This window comes from Spermophilus citellus (genome assembly GCF_964194105.1).
Source record: "Spermophilus citellus genome assembly, chromosome: 2".
Taxonomy (NCBI): Eukaryota; Metazoa; Chordata; class Mammalia; order Rodentia; family Sciuridae; genus Spermophilus; species Spermophilus citellus.
Window position 1 is genome coordinate 65,400,993 of NC_138183.1, and position 20,388 is coordinate 65,421,380.

The window sequence follows — 20,388 nt, forward strand, 5'->3', positions numbered from 1 at the left end:
CTTTCTCTACACCACTGCTCTCTATTCTATTTTCATGAGGTCTCTTTTCCTTCCTTTTCCCTCTCTAGCTTCCCTATATGAGAGAAAACATACAAACACTGATTTTCCAAGTCTGACATATCTCACTTAACATAGAGTTCCATCCAGGTGCACCCATTTTCCTGCAAAAGACATAATCTCATTCTTTTTTTATGGCTGAATAAAACTCCATGGAAGCCACATTATGATTTTTATGTGTATCAGTTGCCATAATAAATTAGAAACAAGCATCCTGGTTTGCTTAAGGGTTTTCTGATCTTTTTAAAAATTATATCTTGATTCTCTAACTCTTTGATGTATGGATTACAGAGTAGAGCTCTTAGCTTTGTACATTGTTGGATTTGACAGTAGAACATTAAATATTAAACAAAGAAGTCTGTACTCTTTCAAATGGGAGAGATCCAGGAGGAAAGAAAACATCCTTATGATTTTTACTTAAATTCTAGAATTGTTTTAACCTCAGTTAATAGGGTTTATAACATACCAGATACTGTTTGGAGCTGAGGCTTTAAAGAGTTTTTGATAATGATTTAGAAGTTTTGGATTTTGGGGGAAAGTTTTAGTGGAGAGTAGTATTAGAAACTACATCTGAGTGTTGGGTGTGCTTGTTGGCAAAAGGCTGTGATCACTTCTGTGTCCTCCCAGTGACAGAACTAAGTTGGTGTTTATGATTACACCAATTCATTTTGCATGCATATCTGTATTGTTATCTTTCCAAATGCATCCACATTAACCTAACCATGAGTTCAAACTGACGTCATGACTCTAAACCATGACCACATGATTTATTCTATCCTTTTCCCCTTGTTTGTTTAAAATCTCCAATAGTTAGAAACATGTCTCCCACCATCTGCCATCAACTTCCTTGTTTGTTCCTGTCCAGTAGATAGGTAAAACCGTTTCAGAATTGTTAACCTATACCCTGTGAGAAATAGTTTTACCAAATAGAGCACAATGCTCATGTTGTTCTTTTAATCTTCAGTTCTACAGTTTCTAGACAAAACACTATTTTCCAGGTTAGTTAGATCATTCCTTTCCTTCTATCCCTTCAGTGAGGCTATGTCACACATTTGTAATACGATCAGAGTATTTGGTCACAGTCTGTGTTCCATCTTGTATCCCATGACGACTACTACTACTTCTTCTCCTCCTCCTCCTCCTCCTCCTCCTCCTCCTCCTCCTTCTTCTTCTTCTTTTTTGAGATACTTGGATGATTTATAAAATTTGTCTACACTGAGATTTGGTCTTTGATGTCAAGCTGTATGCATTTGATAGTGTTGTATGTTCATTATAATAGTACAATACTGGTTAGTTCTTCCACCCTTAAAAACCCTCATAATTTTTGAGAGTTCCCAGGGCATTCGCTCCAGAATGTTAACTCAGCTTTATCTTTGGTAGAAAACAAACAAACAAACAACAAAAAAAACAAAACCTAATCTGTGAGTTAGTTCTTTTCAGGCAATGCTTCTCAATCCTGGGTGCCCCCTGGAATTTCTGGACATCTTTTAAAAATACTTAGACCTGATTCTACCTTCAGATCCTGATTTAATGGGTCCCACCTGGTTTAATTGGTTTGGTATGTGAGTCTGGGCATTGGGACTTTGAAAAACTCCCCAGATGCTCACGGTGGTAAGCTACGGTTTAGAACTACTAATCTTGAGTTCTTCCATATCTTGTTTGATCCAGATGCCTTTTGATCAAAAACACCAATGATTGTTACATTTACATGACTTTGGGAAATGGTATGAAATGTCATCTAAATTTTGTGAATAAGTAACATAGCAAGGGTGGATTTCATACACTAAATAATCATGTACACAAAACACATTATTTATTCTTTACCCTCTGAGCTCAAAATGAACCTCTATTTCTACTGATGAGGGCAAACTGAATTTTGATAAGTCAAAGTGATTTCATTACTTCAATTTAAAACTCACTTCTCATATTGAATTTAGTTTGGCCCTCTCTCCTTCTCTGTTCATTTTTTTCCTTGCAACAATCTAGGTTTGAGTTCAGATATTAGGGGAGGCATATCTGGTAGAAGCAGGCCTTTTTGCTGTTATTTTCTGTTTGATCAACCTGGGCAGTACCAGGTGATTTTCTCTGAGGGCATCTAGTCATGTTCCAGACTGGATTAGTCATCACCTTTACAGATTTGGGTGCTGTGAATCCTCTGAGATCCAGCTGTCTTCTCAGTCTCTAGCTTATAATCACTACCCAAGTATCTGTTTTGGGGTCCCATGGCAACTCTGATATGCCACCTGCCTTAAATTTTTGTATTTCTCCTGTGCCCCTCTCCAGGTGACATGAAAATCTTGCAGACTTTCTCCACACCCCTTGATAACTGAGAGAGACTATGCCTGGATATGCCCCAGAACCATTGCTACCCTACTGTAGCTGTCCCCTCTAAGAATTCTCAATAGGAGGCAGGGCCACAAATCCTTTTGTTTGGGAACCCCAAGTCTATCTAAGGTTTGCTTTACATTTCCTGGTACTTTAACCCCCAAGTAACCCCAAATAGCTAAGACTTATCTTACATGGAAACTCTCATTCTCCTCTCTCAATTCCTACCCACTATACAAAAGGGAATGGCGAGGAAACTGAGTCATGTTATTACTCTTTCATCATAAAACCTAGACTTTCTGTCCTCCAGAGTTACTAATGATATGCAGTCCCAATATTTTCGGATTAAAAAGCCAAAAGGAAAACAATACTTTTGTCTCTCCAGAGTCAGATTCTCTTCAAATAATAGGCTTGGGCTTTCAGTCTGTTACTTCTTTGTGTATTTCCTAAAAATGCACTCTGATATTCAGACTCCTGTGTTCTGAGCTATTATTTGCTTTATGTTCCAAAGCAGCAAAAGGCACTGACTAAATTGGCAAAGAACTTGACACAAGAAAAAAAAAAGAGGCAAAGAAAAATCTCCACTGATGTCCCCAAATAGCACCTCTTTATCTTCATGTCACATTGTGATATGGATCTGATGCTCAAAGTGAATCTCAGTCTGTAGTTGGATGGATTTGGAAGGCAAAATTAGTTTCATGCAAGTGGTAACAATAAAGCCAGATAAGATGTATCTATGTTTAAAAATCCATAGATCTTTCCTCACATATAATAGAAAAAGTTGAACATATATTTGAGGCTTGGACCAAATGCAATCAAGACCTCAGAAAGCAAACATGGAATATCAATATCTATTCTGTATATATTCCAAAATTTCACAGTCAAAGTAACAGTTGGAGATCAGTGTCCAGAGGGACTTTAGTCAAAGTCTATTGAGATTAAAAAAAAAAAAAAAAGGACTCAAAACAATTAAGAATGAAAATCCACTGGAAAACCAGATTATCAACTCTATGTTTAGATTCAAAGACAAGTAACCACATATTGTCTTTCATTTTTTTCCTCAGCTGGAAAGGCAGCTAACGTTGCAGAATGAAATGAGGGAAAGACAAATGGCCATGCAGGTTGCTTGGTCTCGGGAATTCCTCAAATATTTTGGAACATTTTATGGCATTTCAACCATCTTTTTAACAGCTGGGTATGTTTTCTATTTACTTTAACATTTTTAAAAAATAATCTACTTCTTTTGTCTTTAATATAATCACATTAATTTGGCAAAAATAGGACTTTGGTCCAAACAGTGTACATGTAAACAAAAAAACCTCTTATTGATTAATCCTTGGTGGTAACTCTGTAGAACCAGCTTAATAATAGTAAATCCTGCCTTTAGTTCCTTAGATTTCATCTGTCCTTTTCTCCACTTTGTAAATTAGGGAGAGGACTGACTTGATACCAAGATAGGGGGCCTTTGTGGGTTTATCTCTGCAGTCCCTGAATAGTAGCTCTTAATCTTCATCCATTTTAAAAACAGGAATTTGAGTGTCAAAGTCAAATAAAAATGAGCAGCTGATGGTGCATACCTGTAATTCCAGTGGCTCAAGAGGCTGAGACAGGAGGATTGCAAGTTCAAAGCCAGCCTTAGCAACTTAGCGAGGCTCTAAGCAATCTAGCAAGACCCTGTCTCAATAATTAAAACAAACAAACAAAAAAACAGGATGGGGATGTGGCTCAGTGGTTAATTGCCTTTGGGTTCAACCCTTGGCACTAAAAAAAAAAAAAAGGGATTTGGGGTGAGGGAATTCTTATTTCCCTACAAGATTTAAATGAATTAAATAACTTCTGCCATGGAGGGCATTCTTCCAGAAAGCAGGTATCTTTTTTTCTTCAAGTATGGATCTATGTATTTACAGGTTATTCCTTGATAATGTTTTTTTTTTCATTCTTGAAACAGAGCAATAAAACAAAAGAAGCCAGCCTTCCTCTTCCCTATAGTTCCACTAAGCTTCGTCTTCATCTATCAGTATGACTTGGGCTATGGTACTCTTCTACAAAGAATGAAAGGTAAGTCTCCCAGCGATTCAGGAGGCTAAGACAGGAGGATCACAAGATTGAGGTTAACTGCAGCAATTCAGCAAGGCCCTAAGAGCCTTAGCAAGACCTTGTCTCAAAATAAAAAATAAAAAAAGGGCTGTGGATGTACATCAGTGGTAAATCACCCCTGGGTTCAATCCCCAGTACATATCTACTTATTAAAACTTTCATTTTAGTGACATCCCAGTGGTAGCATAAGGTAAGTCATAGTGGGAGTATTTACACCATGGAAAACTTTAAATGCCAAGTCAAGGCTTAAATTTTTATTTTTTTGATCTTCTATATCAGGGGTTGGTCTAGCTCACTATTTTTGACAATAAAGTTTTACTGAAACAAATCCGTGCCTATTTATTTTTTCATTATCTATGACTATTTTCTCATGACTATGAAATAGCTGAGTCATTGAAATGGAGACATTTGAACTCATAAGCCTAAATGTTTTACCCTTCATGAAAGTTTGCCAACCCATAGTCTAGACTTCAGAAATAGATGAAAAAAAATTGCCAAATAATAGTAGTAATTAAGCTAAATTGTTGTATCTGTAGCCATTTTTTTTTTTTTTTGGTCAGCTTTTTAGCCGCTGTGACTAAAAGATCTGACTGGAACAATTATAAAGAAAGAAAAGTTTATTTGAGGGTTCACAGTATCAGAGTTCTCAGTCCATAAAAGGCTGGCTCAATTCCTCAGGGCTTGAGGTGAAGCAGAACATCCTGGCAAAAGAGTGTGGGAGAGGGAAGCTGTTCACATGATGATCAGAAAGCAGAGAGAGAGAGAGAGAGAGAGAGAGAGAGAGAGAGAGAGAGAGAGAGACATCTCCACTTGCCAAATACAAATATCTGCCCCAAAGCCATGTTCCAGTTCCTACCTCCTCCAGCCGTACCCTACCTGCCTTCAGTTACCACTAAATTAATGTCATGGGGGATTAATTCATTGATTGGGTTAAAGCTCTTGTAACCCAATTATTTCTTCTCTGACCTTCTTGCCTTTTCTCACATGTGAGTTTTTGGGGGACACCTCACATCCAAACTATAACATTCTGCTCCTGACCCCCAAAAGCTCATATTCATCTAACAATGCAAAATACATTTAGTCTATTCCCCCTAGACTCAACAGTCCTGAGACTGCTCAAAGTTCAAGGCTAAAGTTTCTTCTGAGACTCAGGGAAAACTTGCATTATGGGTTCCTATAAAAATCAAAACAATTTACAAGTAACCAATATATAATGGTACAGAGTAAACATTTCCATTCAGAAAAGTAGGGGCCTAGAAAGAAGGGATAGGACCAAAGCAAGACTGAAAAACAGCTGGGGAAATAAGTCCGGTAATTCTGTGTCTGGCATCTGGAGCCATGTCATTATGATGTTCTCTCCAAAGGGCTTGTGTAGATCTTCTTCTGTGGTCCTGTTTGTTGAAGCCCAAGTGGCCTTTCTGTTTGCTTGTCTCACCTCTATTCCTGCAGCTTTCCCAAGATGACGTCCCACATTACTGGCACTTCTTGGGGATCTCCACTGCAGCTTTGGGTTCCTCCTCAAATCTCCACACATTGCCCTCTCAGGGAGTGCTTGCAGGACTCTGACCCTGCTGCACTTTGCCTGGCCTCCAAGGCCTTCCTCTGAAATCTCAGTGGAAGCCTCCATAACCCCCTAACTCCAACATCCTGTAATCCTGCAGAATCAGCACCATGGGTTGATACCAAGGTCTGCCACCATCTCGAGCAGTAGCCAAGTCTCCAGGGACCTTGGCTACAGCAGCCTCTGAGTTCCTGGGTAGCTGAGCATGTTGAAAAAAACTTCCTAGGCCACCTTGTGCAAGAAAGGTATTCCACTGGTCTTATCTCAAGAGAATTTTTACTTTTTCTCCCTTGATCTTGAGATGGATGTAGTCTTACCAGCTCCTGAGATGCCCTCAAGCTTTCTCATTGTCTCTGGGCAAGGTCTCTAGCGTTTCTTTAGTGGTAGTAAGGTCTGCAACTTCCTTAGTCCCAGTTTTTCTCCTGCCTTTCAAGTCCAAGTTTTTCAAATCTTTCTGCTCTGATTTTTGCTCCAGATTATGATAATAAATTTGGTTAAAAAATGACCAGCAATATCTATGTCACCACCTGAGTGGTATGCTGTCTAGAAATATCTTCTGCCAGATTAGGAAGTCCATTGCTTTTGAAATCATCTTCCCAGAAAGTCTCTGGACATGGGCAAAATTCAGCCTACTTCTCAGTCAGACCATAACATGAATGACCTCTACTCCAAATTCCAATAGTGTGTTCCTTTTCCTCTTGAGCCCTGTTTTCACTGTTCACAGTCCTATTGGCATTCTGGTCTTCTGAGCTCCCACCAGAATCGTCCACTAACCTTTGCTTACAATAATCTAAAGCATTTCCAGCTTGCACTGCTAACCATCTCAGTACTCCTCATACCAATTCCAAAAGGCTCCAAATTCTGATGAACCACATGGTCAGGTTTGTCAGAGCAATGAACCCACTCTCGGGACCAATTTCTGTTTTATTCAGCTTTTTTTGCTGCTGTGACTGAAAGACCTGACAAGAACAATTTTAGAGGAAGAAAAGTTTATTTATGGGCTCATGGTTTCAGAGGTCTCAATTCATAGACAGCAGACTCCATTCCTCATGGCTTGAGGTGGGCATTGGGGGCATGGCTTTGGGCTATATATTTTGTATATATATATATTTGTATTTGGGGAGTAGTCTCTAGCTCTGCTTCTGATCGTCATGTGAGCTGCTTCCCTCTGCCACACTCTTCTGCCATAATGTTTAGCCTCACCTTGAGCCCTGAGGAATGGAGTCTGCTGTTAATAGATTGAGACCTCTGACACTGTGAGCCCTCAAATAAACTTTCCCTCCTCTAAAATTGTTCTTGTCAGCTCTTTCAGTCACAGCACTGAAAAAGCTTACTAGCTCTTTTATATTGTGAATAGTGTAAAAATGCAAGAAAATATTCTTCAAGTATTTAAAAACTATTATCTGATTTAGCAAAGTTGTTCACAACATTCTCAAATGAGTGAAGTTCCAATACAATCATCATTGTTTCACTTTTGTTCTACTATTTAGTGTAAATGAAAACATCAATCATCATTCATGTTGAAATTATACTCTCTCATCAACTGCAACTATAGTTTAGTTATGGATTCAAGAGTTCCACAAAAATCAGCAAAAACGTTCAGTGAGAATCAATTTGCTACATGAAATTTATGATCAAGAGTATTACATGCTTTATTGTATGCTACATATATATGTGAAACTTATAGTAAACAGGTTTATTTATTTATTTATTTTGAGAGCTGGTTGTTAAATACTCTCTGCAATAACACTATTCTCACAGGATCCTGGCTCTTGCTACCTTAGAAGATGGTGCTGCTGCCAAAGAAGCCATTCCTGTTCTAGGGAGATAGAGTTGCCCATTAGTCTAGGACATAAGTGTCTCCCAAATTTCTACCACTTCTCTGAGATTCACACTCTAATAAAGATTCCTGTGTCCCTTTTTTTAACCCTTCAATACAGAGCACATTGAACATGGGCTTTACCAACCTGTGTTGTCCTGGGCCATGAGCCTATCATCGTTCTATTATACTGGTTTGGTATGGCAAAGGAAGAGTTGTACACTCCTCTCCAGGTATTGGGAGTAAAGAGCAGAACATTTCATTCCCAGGCCTAGGGAGATGGAGGGGTTCTTCAAAATTTCCATTTGAAAGTGGAAATGCATTTTCCACACAGAAAAAATGTTCATTTAGACTCAGGTACTATTGGTATCATGGTTTAACTGTATTGTGGGCTAAATAGTTTTTGTGGATAGCCTTGAAACTGATTGATAGCATCACTACTGTGTTGCATTCTGAGTTCCAAAAACACTAATTTATGAGTTAACTTTTGGAATATAAACTCATTTTAAGATGGAAACAGTACACAATTTATTTACAAATATTAAATTTCATATCCATTGCCTGATCAGTTTCATATTACTCATCTGCTTAAGAATTCATTAGTCTATGCTCAAATATGCCTATTTATATGGAGAATAGAATTCTTAGTGCCTCATAAAAGATGATATGTAATATTAAGGAATATCAATTCCATTGTATAGCATTCGCTTGAACATATTATTAAAGGAAGGCAAGTTTTTTTTTCTAGAAAAATTTGATTATCTGTTTGGAAATTAATTTTATCAATCAAAAATTTAAAATTTCAAGGCAAATTATGTGAGTTTCCTTTAAAAATGTTATAGCTTTAGAATGCATCAGGAAACATCACAATAAAAAGTTGAGATTATGTATTTTCCCCTGTTAATAGTGATGATTCTAAATTATGTAATTCCTGTTTGACTGAATCTTACATGGAAAACATCTAGTCTTTCCTCAAAGGCCAACTATTTATATATAATTTTATTACTTTTTTACTTGATATTTAAAATTGAGGCAAAAAAAGATGTTTGAAGATAGTTAAAATGTTCTTATAATTTGAAAATTGTAGCCTGCTTCATGGGTTTGGAGTACAATTAAGAAATGATAAATGAGTGAGGTCATGGATATGCTAAGTACCACGATTTTATAAATATACAATGTATAAATGAATACAAAATCAACATATGCCCCATAAGTATATACTTATAAATTGTCAATAGAAATTAATTAATTAATTAAATAGTGTATTAAAAGAGGAGTACTTATAGCAAGCAGTTGTCTTCATTCATATGCAGGGTTATAGAATGTCAACAACAAATTCTTAAAATTTTTTTGTTAATTTGTTTTCAGTAATAAAAGCAAATGTCACTGGGCCCAAGAAATCACTACATTGTTTAGTTCTTGTTTGAAAGAGGAATTATTTATAAAAAAGAAGATATATACACCAGGCACGGTAGTACATGTCTATAATCCCAGAAGCTTGGGCGGCTGAGGCAGGAGGATCGCAAGTTCAAAGCCAGCTTCAACAACTTAGTGAGGTCTTATGCAATTTAGTAAGACCCTGTCTCAAAAATAAATAAATAAAAATGTCTGGGGATGTATAAAAATAATGTACATGTGTGTGTATGCATGTTTACAGACTAAGGAATATTTAATATTATTTTGGGCGTTTGTGAGTAATTTCAGGTCAAAACATAGCTTTCCTGAAAAATTAGAATTTTTAGTAGAATTGACTTTCTCTCCTGTCACTTCATTTATATTAAGGGACAACGGGAATGACTGTAATTTCTGCATCTCATTCCATCGTGAAATGGAGAAATTACATAGAGTTCAGACGCAATTAATACTGATGATCCTGACTTTGGTTCAAGGAAAGAAATATTGCTCATCTTGGTGTTCTTTCTCCTCTCATTTTCAAATGCTGTCTTGTTTCAAAAAAATGCTGGCATCTTATTGGTCTACAAGTTTCAGAATTCATCATTGTGTTTTCTCTGGTATGCATTGGTGCATTACTTCTGAGGAAAATGAGTGAAAAGTTAAACTGTGGGGTATGAGGACATGGCCCCATATGGTGTTACAGCTTGTCATAGGAACACAGCAATCAGGCCATCTCACAATATGCTGATGACCACTTTGTCACCTTGCATATATCTATCTATGCTTTGTTTAAGGTGAAGCTGAGGACATACTAGAAACAGAAAAGAGTATGCTGCAGCTGCCAAAAGGAATGATCACTTTTGAAAGCCTTGAAAAAGCCAGAAGGGAACAGAGTAAATTTCTCATGGACAAATGAAGTAGGGTTTACCCACTGACTCTCAAAGCACAGAATTGTTGGCTTGAATCATGGTTTTTCATAATTTTTTTAAATGCTCAAGATTTTGATATAATGGATTTTATTTTAAATAATAAAATGCAAGATGAATTTTGTCAAAATATTTTAAAATAAAGTTTATAGCATTCAACACAAAATCATGGGGTACTCCAAAAAAATTTTACATTTCATATATATGTGTGTGTTTTATAATTGTCTAAATAAAAAATAATAAATTGTACTGCCTGGAAGCAAATATCCTGCTGCTTACAGTTTTTTTTTTTTTGCACATAAACACTCTGCATCATATTCAACTGTTACAGGTGATTTTTTTGTTTCAATTTATCAATAGTGCCCTGTCCCCACATAATAGCAAACAACCAATATCAATAACTAACATGTATACTGAAATTGCTATGGAGAGACTGTTTGGAGTGTTGTGTACATGTTCTTGTAATCATCCTAGTAAGTCCATGAGGCATCATTTTATGAATGTTGGAACTGGGGCAAAAAGGGGTGAAATTACTTGCTCAAGGTCATACATGGGTAGAGTTTGGATCTGAACTCAATAGTTTGGCTACACTGTTTGTATTGGAAAAAACCTTGAAATAGGTCTTATATTAAACATGCAAAGAAGTGCTATGAAACACATAATGTGGCAACATTCAAATAATGACTCAGAACATAGTTGAGAGAGGTAGAATAAGGTTGATTGGAATGCTTACCTTTTAAATTTATTTTAATTGGATATACATAACAGTAGAATGCATTTATGCACTTTGATGTACATGGATGGGATATACTTTTTCATTTTTCTGATTGTACATGTTATAGAATCACATTGATTAATTTGGATTCACTGGGAAATCTATACTTCTATTTATACTATTCCTTCAGATGTATACCCTGCATATATTACTCTTATTCCAATGGTATTTATTGAAGGCTGCTGTGTGACTGGTACTGTTGTATGCAATGGAGCTACATCAGTGAAGAATAAGAGAACCCCACATCCTGGTTATATGAGTAAGTTCTGGAGAGGGGTGGGAGAACAAGGAAGGGAAGCAAACTAACATGAAGTAAACAAAGTTATTTTTTTGTGGTGATGAATGCTTCAAAGGAAATGGAACCAGATGCTAAGAGAATGATTGGGAGCATAGGGTAGGGCTTCTTTAGATCGGGAACTGCAGACACTGTGTCTCTGAAGTGGTGACATTTGAACTGTGACCTGAATTATGACTAAGCCAGTCTGTGAATAGCAGAGCAGGGTGTGGGGTCAGAGAAGGCATCTCTAGGCAAAGAGAAGAGCTATAGGAAAGGCTCTGAGACTCCATATGTCCAAAGAATGAAAGAAAGTCAGGGGGAGTAGCAAGTGATGAAATCTGAGGGTGGGAGCAAGCGTGAATGTGATGAGGACCCTATCTTTAAGGAGCTGATGACATATCAATGTTCATGCAATTACAATTATGTTGTAAGTGTAAGAGAACCTTAGGCCAAGTCTCAAAAGATGCATATACATTCTCCACAAAGAGAAAGAAAGTAGGATAAATGGTAACTCAGGAAAAGGAGATTGAACAAGTGCAGGACCATGTGTGCAAAACTCAAAGGATCATTCTGCTGTCTGGAACAAGGGACTTTTAATCTGGGAAACTTTGTGTGTGTGTGTGTGTGTACTGGAGATTGATCCTAGTGAAACTCATCATTGAACAACATTTCCAGCCCATTTTATCTTATATTTTGAGGCACGATCTTGCTAAATTGACCAGGCTGGACTTAAACTTGTTATCTCCCACATAGCTGGAAATGTGGGATGCAACTGATACCATGCCTCACACATGTAGGAATTGAAAGAAATGAACCTAGTGACACAATTCAACTCCTGGAGGGCCTTGGGTGTAACACCAAGAATTCCTGGACTCTAATTAGGGTGATTTGAGTGAAATAATCCAATTTTGGATTTTTACCAGGATTAGTGGATTGGAAGGGAGAAACCCTAGAGTTCAAGCAATGACATAAGATGGAGTGGTTCACTTGAGCACTGACCGGGGGTCCTGAATTAGAAGTTTAGCCTTGAGAATACTCTGAGGAAAAAGAAAGACGAACAGTGCTAGGAAACTAATTTGAAGTCATAGAGGGAGGAGAAAGCAATTTCCCGTCATTTAATCATGGGTTAACTGGGGACCCTGGGGAACATGGGAACAAAGAAATGGTAGGAAGAATACTGGTGGCTAATGGGTGCCTAAAATGATTTGTAGACCACGTCAAAATCTGGAATTGTATTTTGCCCCCCTTAAGTTCAATCATGCTATCTAAACTTTCCTGATATACTCTAGCCAGGGCTCACCAAGTATAGTTTTGAGGCTCTTACAAGTGTTGACCTGGCTAAAGACCTTACATGGGGTTTGTGCTGGTGTGCACCATAACTAGATCCTGGATCCCCTAGGAACCACCAGGCCATTCACTTGTATTGATTTATCTTGGCATCAAAACTGAGTTCGTTCATAATTCTATCTCAAGAGAAGCACTGCTGATAAGCACACTCACACATGAATTTACTTTTTTTCACTTTATTTTAATTAATTAATTAATTTGGCATTGAGGATTGAACCCAGGACCAATCATCCTCAAATTATTCCATGAAATATAAAAGGAGGCAACCTTCCAAACTGAAGGTAGTATCACCATGATACCAAAAGCAGACAAAAACACATCAAGGAAAGAAACCTTCAGCCCAATATCCCTGATGGATATAGATGCAAAAATTCTTAATAAAATACTGGAAAATTGCATACAAAAAACATAGTGGGGTTCATTGAGGGAATGCAAGGTTGGTTCAATATACAGAATCAATAAACATAATTTATCACATCTATAGACTTAAAGACAAAAAATCACATTATCTCAATAGATGCAGAAAAAGCATTTGACAAAATATAGCATCGTTCACATTCAAAACACTACAGAAACTAGGGGTAGTAGAAACATACCTCAACATTGTAAAAGCTATATATGACAAACTCAAGGCTAACATCATTCTGAATGGAGAAAAACTAAAAGCATTCCTTCTAAAAACTGGAACAAGACAGGGATGTCCTCTAGCACTACTTCTATTCAACATATTCCTTGAAATTCTAGCTGGAGCAATTAGGCAGAAGAAAGAAATTAAATGGATGCAAATAGGAAAAGAAGAGCTCAAACTCTTCCTGTTTGTCATGACATGATTCTATATTAGAAGATCCAAAAATCTCCATAAGAAAACTTTTAGAACTCATAAATGAATTCAACAAAGTTGAAGGATATAAAATTAGCACCCATAATTCCAATAATGTAGTATCTGAAAGAGAAATTAGGAAAACCATCTCATTCACAATAGCCTAAAAAAATACTTGCAAATCCATCTAACAAAAAATGTGGAGGACCTCTACAATAAAAAATACTTAACACTAAAGAAAGGAATTGAAGAAGACCTTAGAAGAAAAAAAGACCTCCCATATTCATAGATAGGCAGAATTAATAATATGAAAATGGCCATATTCCAAAAGTGCTATAGACATTCAATGCACTTCCTATTAAAATTCCAATAAAGTCCTTCATAGAAATAGAAAAAGTAGTCATGAAATTCATTTCCAGAGAGTCCTACCCAGTTCTACCTCTTGACTTTTGACTGAGACCAGGATTATATTAGACTTTAAGTTTCCAATGCACCTGGTAAAGATTGAAGGCAACTTTCAGTCACTTTGGTTCATATTGACAATCTTGAGGTTCACATTTCCCTGAATTCTGGAATCTGGTCTATATAAGGGTCATAAAATAAGATCTACCCCTTCTCTTCAGGGTAACTTGTACTCTTATTATTGGTAGAAGGAGCCTTTTGGGTTTACAGATAACAGGTTTATTGCTGAGGAATTTAACATATTCTATTGACTTAAGCCAGGCAGGTAAAAATTGCTTTATTTTATTAATAAAATAAATGACAGAAGAATGCATTATAATTCTTATTACACATATATACCACAATTTTTCTTAATTATGTATATAAAGTATGTTGACACCCAATTCATGTCTTCATACATGTACTTTGGATAATGATATCTATCACATTCCACCATCCTTGCTAATCCCCTGCCCCTCCTTTTCCCTCCCACCCCTCTTCCCAATCTAGAATTCATCTATTCCTCCCATGTTCCACCTACCTACCCCACTATGAGTCAGCATAATATTTTTTATTTTTTTAAATTTATTTATTTATTTATTTTACAGTAGAATGCATTTTTGACATATAGTATACAAATGGAGTACAACTTCTCATTCCTCTATCTGTATATGGTTCAGAGTTATTCTAGTAGTATAATCATACATGTATATAGGGTAATAATGTCTGTTTCTGTCTACCATTCTTCCCATCCCCACAACCCCATCCCTTTCCTCATTCCCCCCTATACAAACCAGTGAAGGAGCTGTGGTAAATTGCTTTTTAAAAGAAAGTATGTGGGATCAGCAGAATCAGCCTGGTTCATAGAATTATCCCCTTAACCTCATGTTCCTACAGTTCACATCTATTTATTTTCTATCAGTGGTGATGCTTACAAATCTGGAACAGTTAAATTCAAGTCTCAAGAGCTGGTAGCAACATTGTTGGGTGAGTGACTGAGGACTGTTTCTTTTGGGGTGGTTTCCGCATGTCCTGGTTTCCTGATAGTCTGCATAGATCAACTCCTTCATTGAGTAAGACTTTTTTTTTTTAAACTGAAATTATCAGATTTTATTTAGCATGCCAATACAATTAATTTTGATAATAAATTAATATGTACAGTTATAAAAATGTTTGTTGCTATGTATAAAGTATATCAGAATCCTTTAAACAGCCAACTTAATTTTCAAACTCAAAAGTGGGGTAACATCAAGTTATTGATGAAAACTGGAGTTTCCATTCCCTGTAATTCATGATTCAGACAGTTTTGAGTTTATAAATGTTTTAACCACCTTTTTGATTCGAGCAATCTCCCTCTCATTCTGAAATGAGAACTAACAGCTGAAAACCTTCTGTCCCCAGTCAAAAGTGTCATGGGGTTAAATGATAGAGTGCTAATCTCAATTTGTTTTTTCCTTAGAAGACTTAATTTGTGGTCAAAACATTCTGTGGAATATATGTACAAGTCAATGGTTTAGAGATATTGATAGATTGAAATATTATAGGGAGGTTTGTGTAAATTGATTATGTAATTTTTGTCTTTCATTCTGTTATTGTGATTAACACTTACTGATTTATGTATATGGAACCATCCTGAATCTGTGAATGACCTTTTGTATAGGTTTGTAGATTTGACTTGATTTTCTAGTATTTTCTTGAGATAAGGATGGGTATCAGGGATATTGGCCTATAGTTCATTTTGTTTGTTGTGTTCTTGTCTCCCTATTGGTATCAGGGGGATGATGTTCTAGTATAATGAGTTTGGAAGGTTTTTCTTTGTTTTAATTTTTTTGGAACTTAAAAATAGTTTGAGAAGAATGGGCATTCTTTCTTAAAATTTGGTTAACAGGTGCTGTGGCACATGCCTGTTATTTCAGTTTCTAGGGAGGCTGAGGCAGGAGGATTACAGGTTCAAGTCCAGCCTGAGCAAATTAACAAGACGTTATCTCAGCACAGGCATTAAATGCATTAGATAAAATTCAACATCTCTTCATGATAACATCCCTGAATAAATTAAGTATAGAAAGAATGTACAACAACACAGGAAGGCTATATATGACAAAATCATAGGCAACTACATAGTGAATGGGAAAAGCTGCAAGCCTTTCCTTTAAGATCTGGAAAAATACAAGGATGTCCACTCTCACTACTCTTAATCAATAGAGTACTGGAAGATTTAGCCAGAGCAATTGGAGTACAAAGAGAAATAAAAGAAATATGATTAGGAGGACAGGAGGTTAAATTATCTACTGTGGATGATATGATATAGGTATGGAAAAACCTGAAGACTCCACTAAAAAACTACAAGAAGTGATAAACAATTTCAGTAAAGAATACAATATCAACAAAAATCAGTAGCATTTTTATTAACCCATCACAAATTTGCTAATGAGTAATCATGAAAATGACCCCATTATGTCAGCAACAAAAATACAAAAACAAAACTAAAAGAACCTAGGAATCAATTTATCTCAGGAAACAAAAGTCTTCTACAATGAAAATTACTGATGAAAGAAAGTGAAGATACCAAAAAGAAAAAAAAAAGAAAAAAGAATAAAGTGAAAAGTCCACCTATGTTCATGGATTGGAGGAATTAATACTGTTAAAATGTCCATACTACACTAAATGATTTAAGGTTCAATGCAATCTTCATTAGAAGACCAATGGCATTCTTCACAGAACTAGAGAAAACAATCCTAAAATTCATATGGAAGCACAAGTAGCTAAAGCAATCTCGAAAAAAAAAAAAAAAAAAAGGACAAAGCTGGAGGCATTGTAGTATGTGATTTTAAGACATACTACAGAACCACAGTAACCAAAATAGCACAGTGTTTGCATGAAAACAGACACATAGACCAACTGAATAGAATATATATCCCAGAAATATATAACCACCTCTGTGTACAACTGATTCTTGATAACAGTGCCAAGAACATACATTTGAAAACAGCTAGTCTCTTCAATAAATGTGCTGGGGAAACAGCACAAGCCAAAGTTTTAAACTTGACCATTTTCTCACCTTCTTCAAAATTCAACTCAAAATGTATCAACTCCTAAAAATGAGACCAGTAACTATGAAACTACTATAAGAAAACATGGAGGGAATACTTCAAGACATTGGTATAATTAGTGATTTTTCAGATATGACCCCAAAACACAGGAAATAAAAGTAAAATAAACACATCATTATCAAACTAAGAAGCTTCTTTTCAGCAAAGGGAATACTCTTCACAGTTAAAAGAGAAGTAATAGAATGGAAAAATATTTTGCAAAGTATTCTTAGGATCAGGGATTAATAGCCAGGAGACAAAGAAACTCAAAAAAGTCAGTACCAGTGAAACCATCCATCTAAAAATGGGCATGTGATCTGGGTAAGTATTTCTCAAAAGAAGAAATGCAAATGACCAACAAATATATGAAAATGCCTAATATCATTAGTCATCAGAGAAATGGAGATAAAAACTACAATGAGATATCATCTTACCTCTGTCAGAATGGCAATGATCAAAAAGACAAACAAACAAACAAAACCACGAAAACAAAAAACATAAATTCTGGCAAGGGTGTGAAGTAAAAGAACTCTTACACATTGTTGTTGGGAATGCAAATTATATCGAGAAAAGTATGGAGGGTCCTGAAATAACTAGAATTGGATCTACCATATAATCCAGCTGTCCCAAAAGAATAAAAAAGGAAAGGAGATCAGCATACCAAAAAGACTTCCAATCCAATGTTGACTGAGGGCCGATTTATAATAGCCCAGAAAAAAACCTAACCCACGTGGCCACTGACTGATGAATGGACACACAGTAGACTATTTTTCCACCATAAAGATGAATGAAATCCTGTAATTTGTAGGAAACAGTGAGACTCCACAATCTCAATTTTTTTTTTTTTTTGGTCCAGGGACTGAATTCAGGGACACTCAACCTCTGAGCTACATCCACAGCCATATTTTGCATTTTATTTAGAGACAGGGTCTCACTAAGTTGCTTAGTACTTTGGTGAACTCATGATCCTCCTGCCTCAGCCTCCCCAGCCGTTGAGATTTCAGGCATGTGACACCGTGCTGGCCTCCACACCGTGAATTTTATTTAGTTAAGGATATACAAATTGAGGTTATACTCTCAGGTGAACTGTTCTGAGAGATAAAAATGAAAAAAAAGAGCAAAAATTTTTTTAGAATATTTTATATTTATTATTATATGATTTATATATATTGTATAATATTGATTTTAACATTATAATAACACATGTATAGGCTATTGATCACACATATTTATTAGCATTATATATCTCTGAAGTATAGATTTCTTTTTTCAAATTAATTTTTTAAATTTATATATGACAGCAGAATGCATTACAATTTTTACTACACATATAGCACAATTTTTCATATCTCTGGTTGTATACAAAGTATATTCACATCAATTTGTGTCTTCATACATGAACTCTGAATAATAATGTCCATCACATTCCACCATCATTTCCAACCCCATGCCCCCCTCCCTTACCCTCCCACCCCTCTCCTCTATCTAGAGTTTGTGTATTCCTCCAATGCTCCCCCTCCCTACCCAACTACGAATCAGCCTCCTTATATCAGAGAAAACATTCGGTGTTTGTTTTTTGGGGGGATTGGCTAACTTCACTTAGCATTATCTTCTCTAATCCCATCCATTTACCTACAAATGCCATGATTTTATTCTCTTTTATTGCTGAGTAATATTCCATTGAGTATATATGCCACGTTTTTTATCCTTTCATCTATTGAAGGGCATCTAGGTTGGTTCCACAGTTTACCTATTGTGAATTGTGCTGCTATAAACATTGATGTGGCTGTGTCCCTGTAGTATGCTGTTTTTAAGTCCTTTGGGTATAGACTGAGGAGTGGGATAGCTGGGTCAAATGGTGGTTCCATTCCCAATTTTCCAAGAAATCTCCATACTGCTTTCCATATTGGCTGCACCAATTTGCAGTCCCACCAGCAGTGTATGAGTGTACCTTTTCCCCCACATCCTAATAGACATATAAGAAGAGGATAAACAACTCAGTGTCATGTATGTCTGCAATCAGAATTTAAAGGGATTAAGATAGAAATTCCTATATTTCATGACTGATCCTAACAAAACCTCCAGGATTGGCTAACTCCTCTCACAGCTGTCTTGCACAGCTTCATAAATGGCTGTAAGACCATGAAATGCCTTGGACAAAGCCAGGGAGAGTGCTATCTAAAATGGCGCCTTCAACCTAAAAGAATGAGGACAATGCCAAGGAAACTTACAGGCCAGACAAAACAAAGGGCCACTACCCAGAAGTACATGTCTTCAGCCTTGTCCTGGTCCATGTCCCACATCTTGTCCTCCACACAATCCACGGAGGCAGTCTTCCTGGAATCAGTGTGTATTTACTGCTTCTCATGATATGGCCACTGTTCTTTTAATGTGATGCCTTCAATCTCTTTTATGTCCCACTTTGATTAGGCTCTTATAAGTAAAAAATATTTTCCACTACTCGAGTAATAATAATGCAAGTAAAATGACAAATGATAATTAATATTTTCTCTTTTCCCATCATCCTCCCTCCCCATATTCCCTTTCTTCTACTCTACTGATCTGCCTTTAATTTTGGTGAGATCCACCCCCAATTTTCTTTTCCACTTTATTTTCTAATTTACACATTTCAGAAGTCATGTGACCCTGAACTTTCCAGTTATTTTAACATAATGTGTTCCATCCGTTTTCCTGTAAATCATGTTATTTTAAAAAATTTTTGTCACATTTTATTTCATGATTCACTTTTTCTAGTCTGCTAATTTTGTTCTTTCTTTCTCACTCTTGGTTTTAAAAGTGTGATTTTAATTTATATAACTACAGTGATTAGATTTGCCTCTATTCCATTTAGATACTAAGAGATTAGAGAAACAGGAAATTTTTGAATGAAGATATCCTGAAATAATTATACTGGTGCTAGTTTTTATGTTTCCCCATAAACTTTCTCCAAGAAGGTAAATTAGTAAAATCAAATTATTATATCTGGCAATGAAATGATGTAGCTATAATTTGAGAGTGATGTCTTAGTTTAAGAAGTTCAGTTTTGTGAATTTAGAAAACAATTTTATTTCCACATTATTTTATTCTAGAAGGTAGAGTTATCTCTTATGTTAGCTAATTGGTAGAAAATTCAATTATAAATAAAATTATGTTTATTACTGCAAAGTATTTGATAGCCATAAAGCTATATTAAAATTATTTGAAGATTAATTATAACATTATTTTAGTAGGAAAGAAATTTAATGGATGATGTGGATTATTTTGATTTTCTAAGAAATTCTTTTTTTTTTCTGTTTTTTTCATTGGTTCTTGTACATGGCAGTAGAATCAATTTTGATAAAATTATACAAACATGGAATATATCACATTCTAATTAGGACCTCATTCTTGTCAGTAGACATTATGGTGGGATTCACTTAGGTATTTTCATATGTATATATAGAAAAATTATGTTAGATT

General features: G+C 35.9%; 1 protein-coding gene across 1 annotated transcript in view; it reads left to right on the forward strand.

The window, feature by feature from the left end:
- Window positions 1–10,438, forward strand: part of PLGRKT (plasminogen receptor with a C-terminal lysine) — a 52,864-nt gene extending 42,426 nt beyond the window's left edge. Inside the window, exons 3-5 of the mRNA XM_081279112.1 lie at window positions 3,447–3,577; window positions 4,331–4,440; window positions 10,049–10,438. Of these exons, the coding sequence (XP_081135238.1) occupies window positions 3,447–3,577; window positions 4,331–4,440; window positions 10,049–10,170 (363 nt within the window). The 3' untranslated portion in view covers window positions 10,171–10,438. The remainder of the gene's footprint in view (window positions 1–3,446; window positions 3,578–4,330; window positions 4,441–10,048) is intronic.
- The last annotated feature ends 9,950 nt before the right edge of the window (window positions 10,439–20,388 follow it).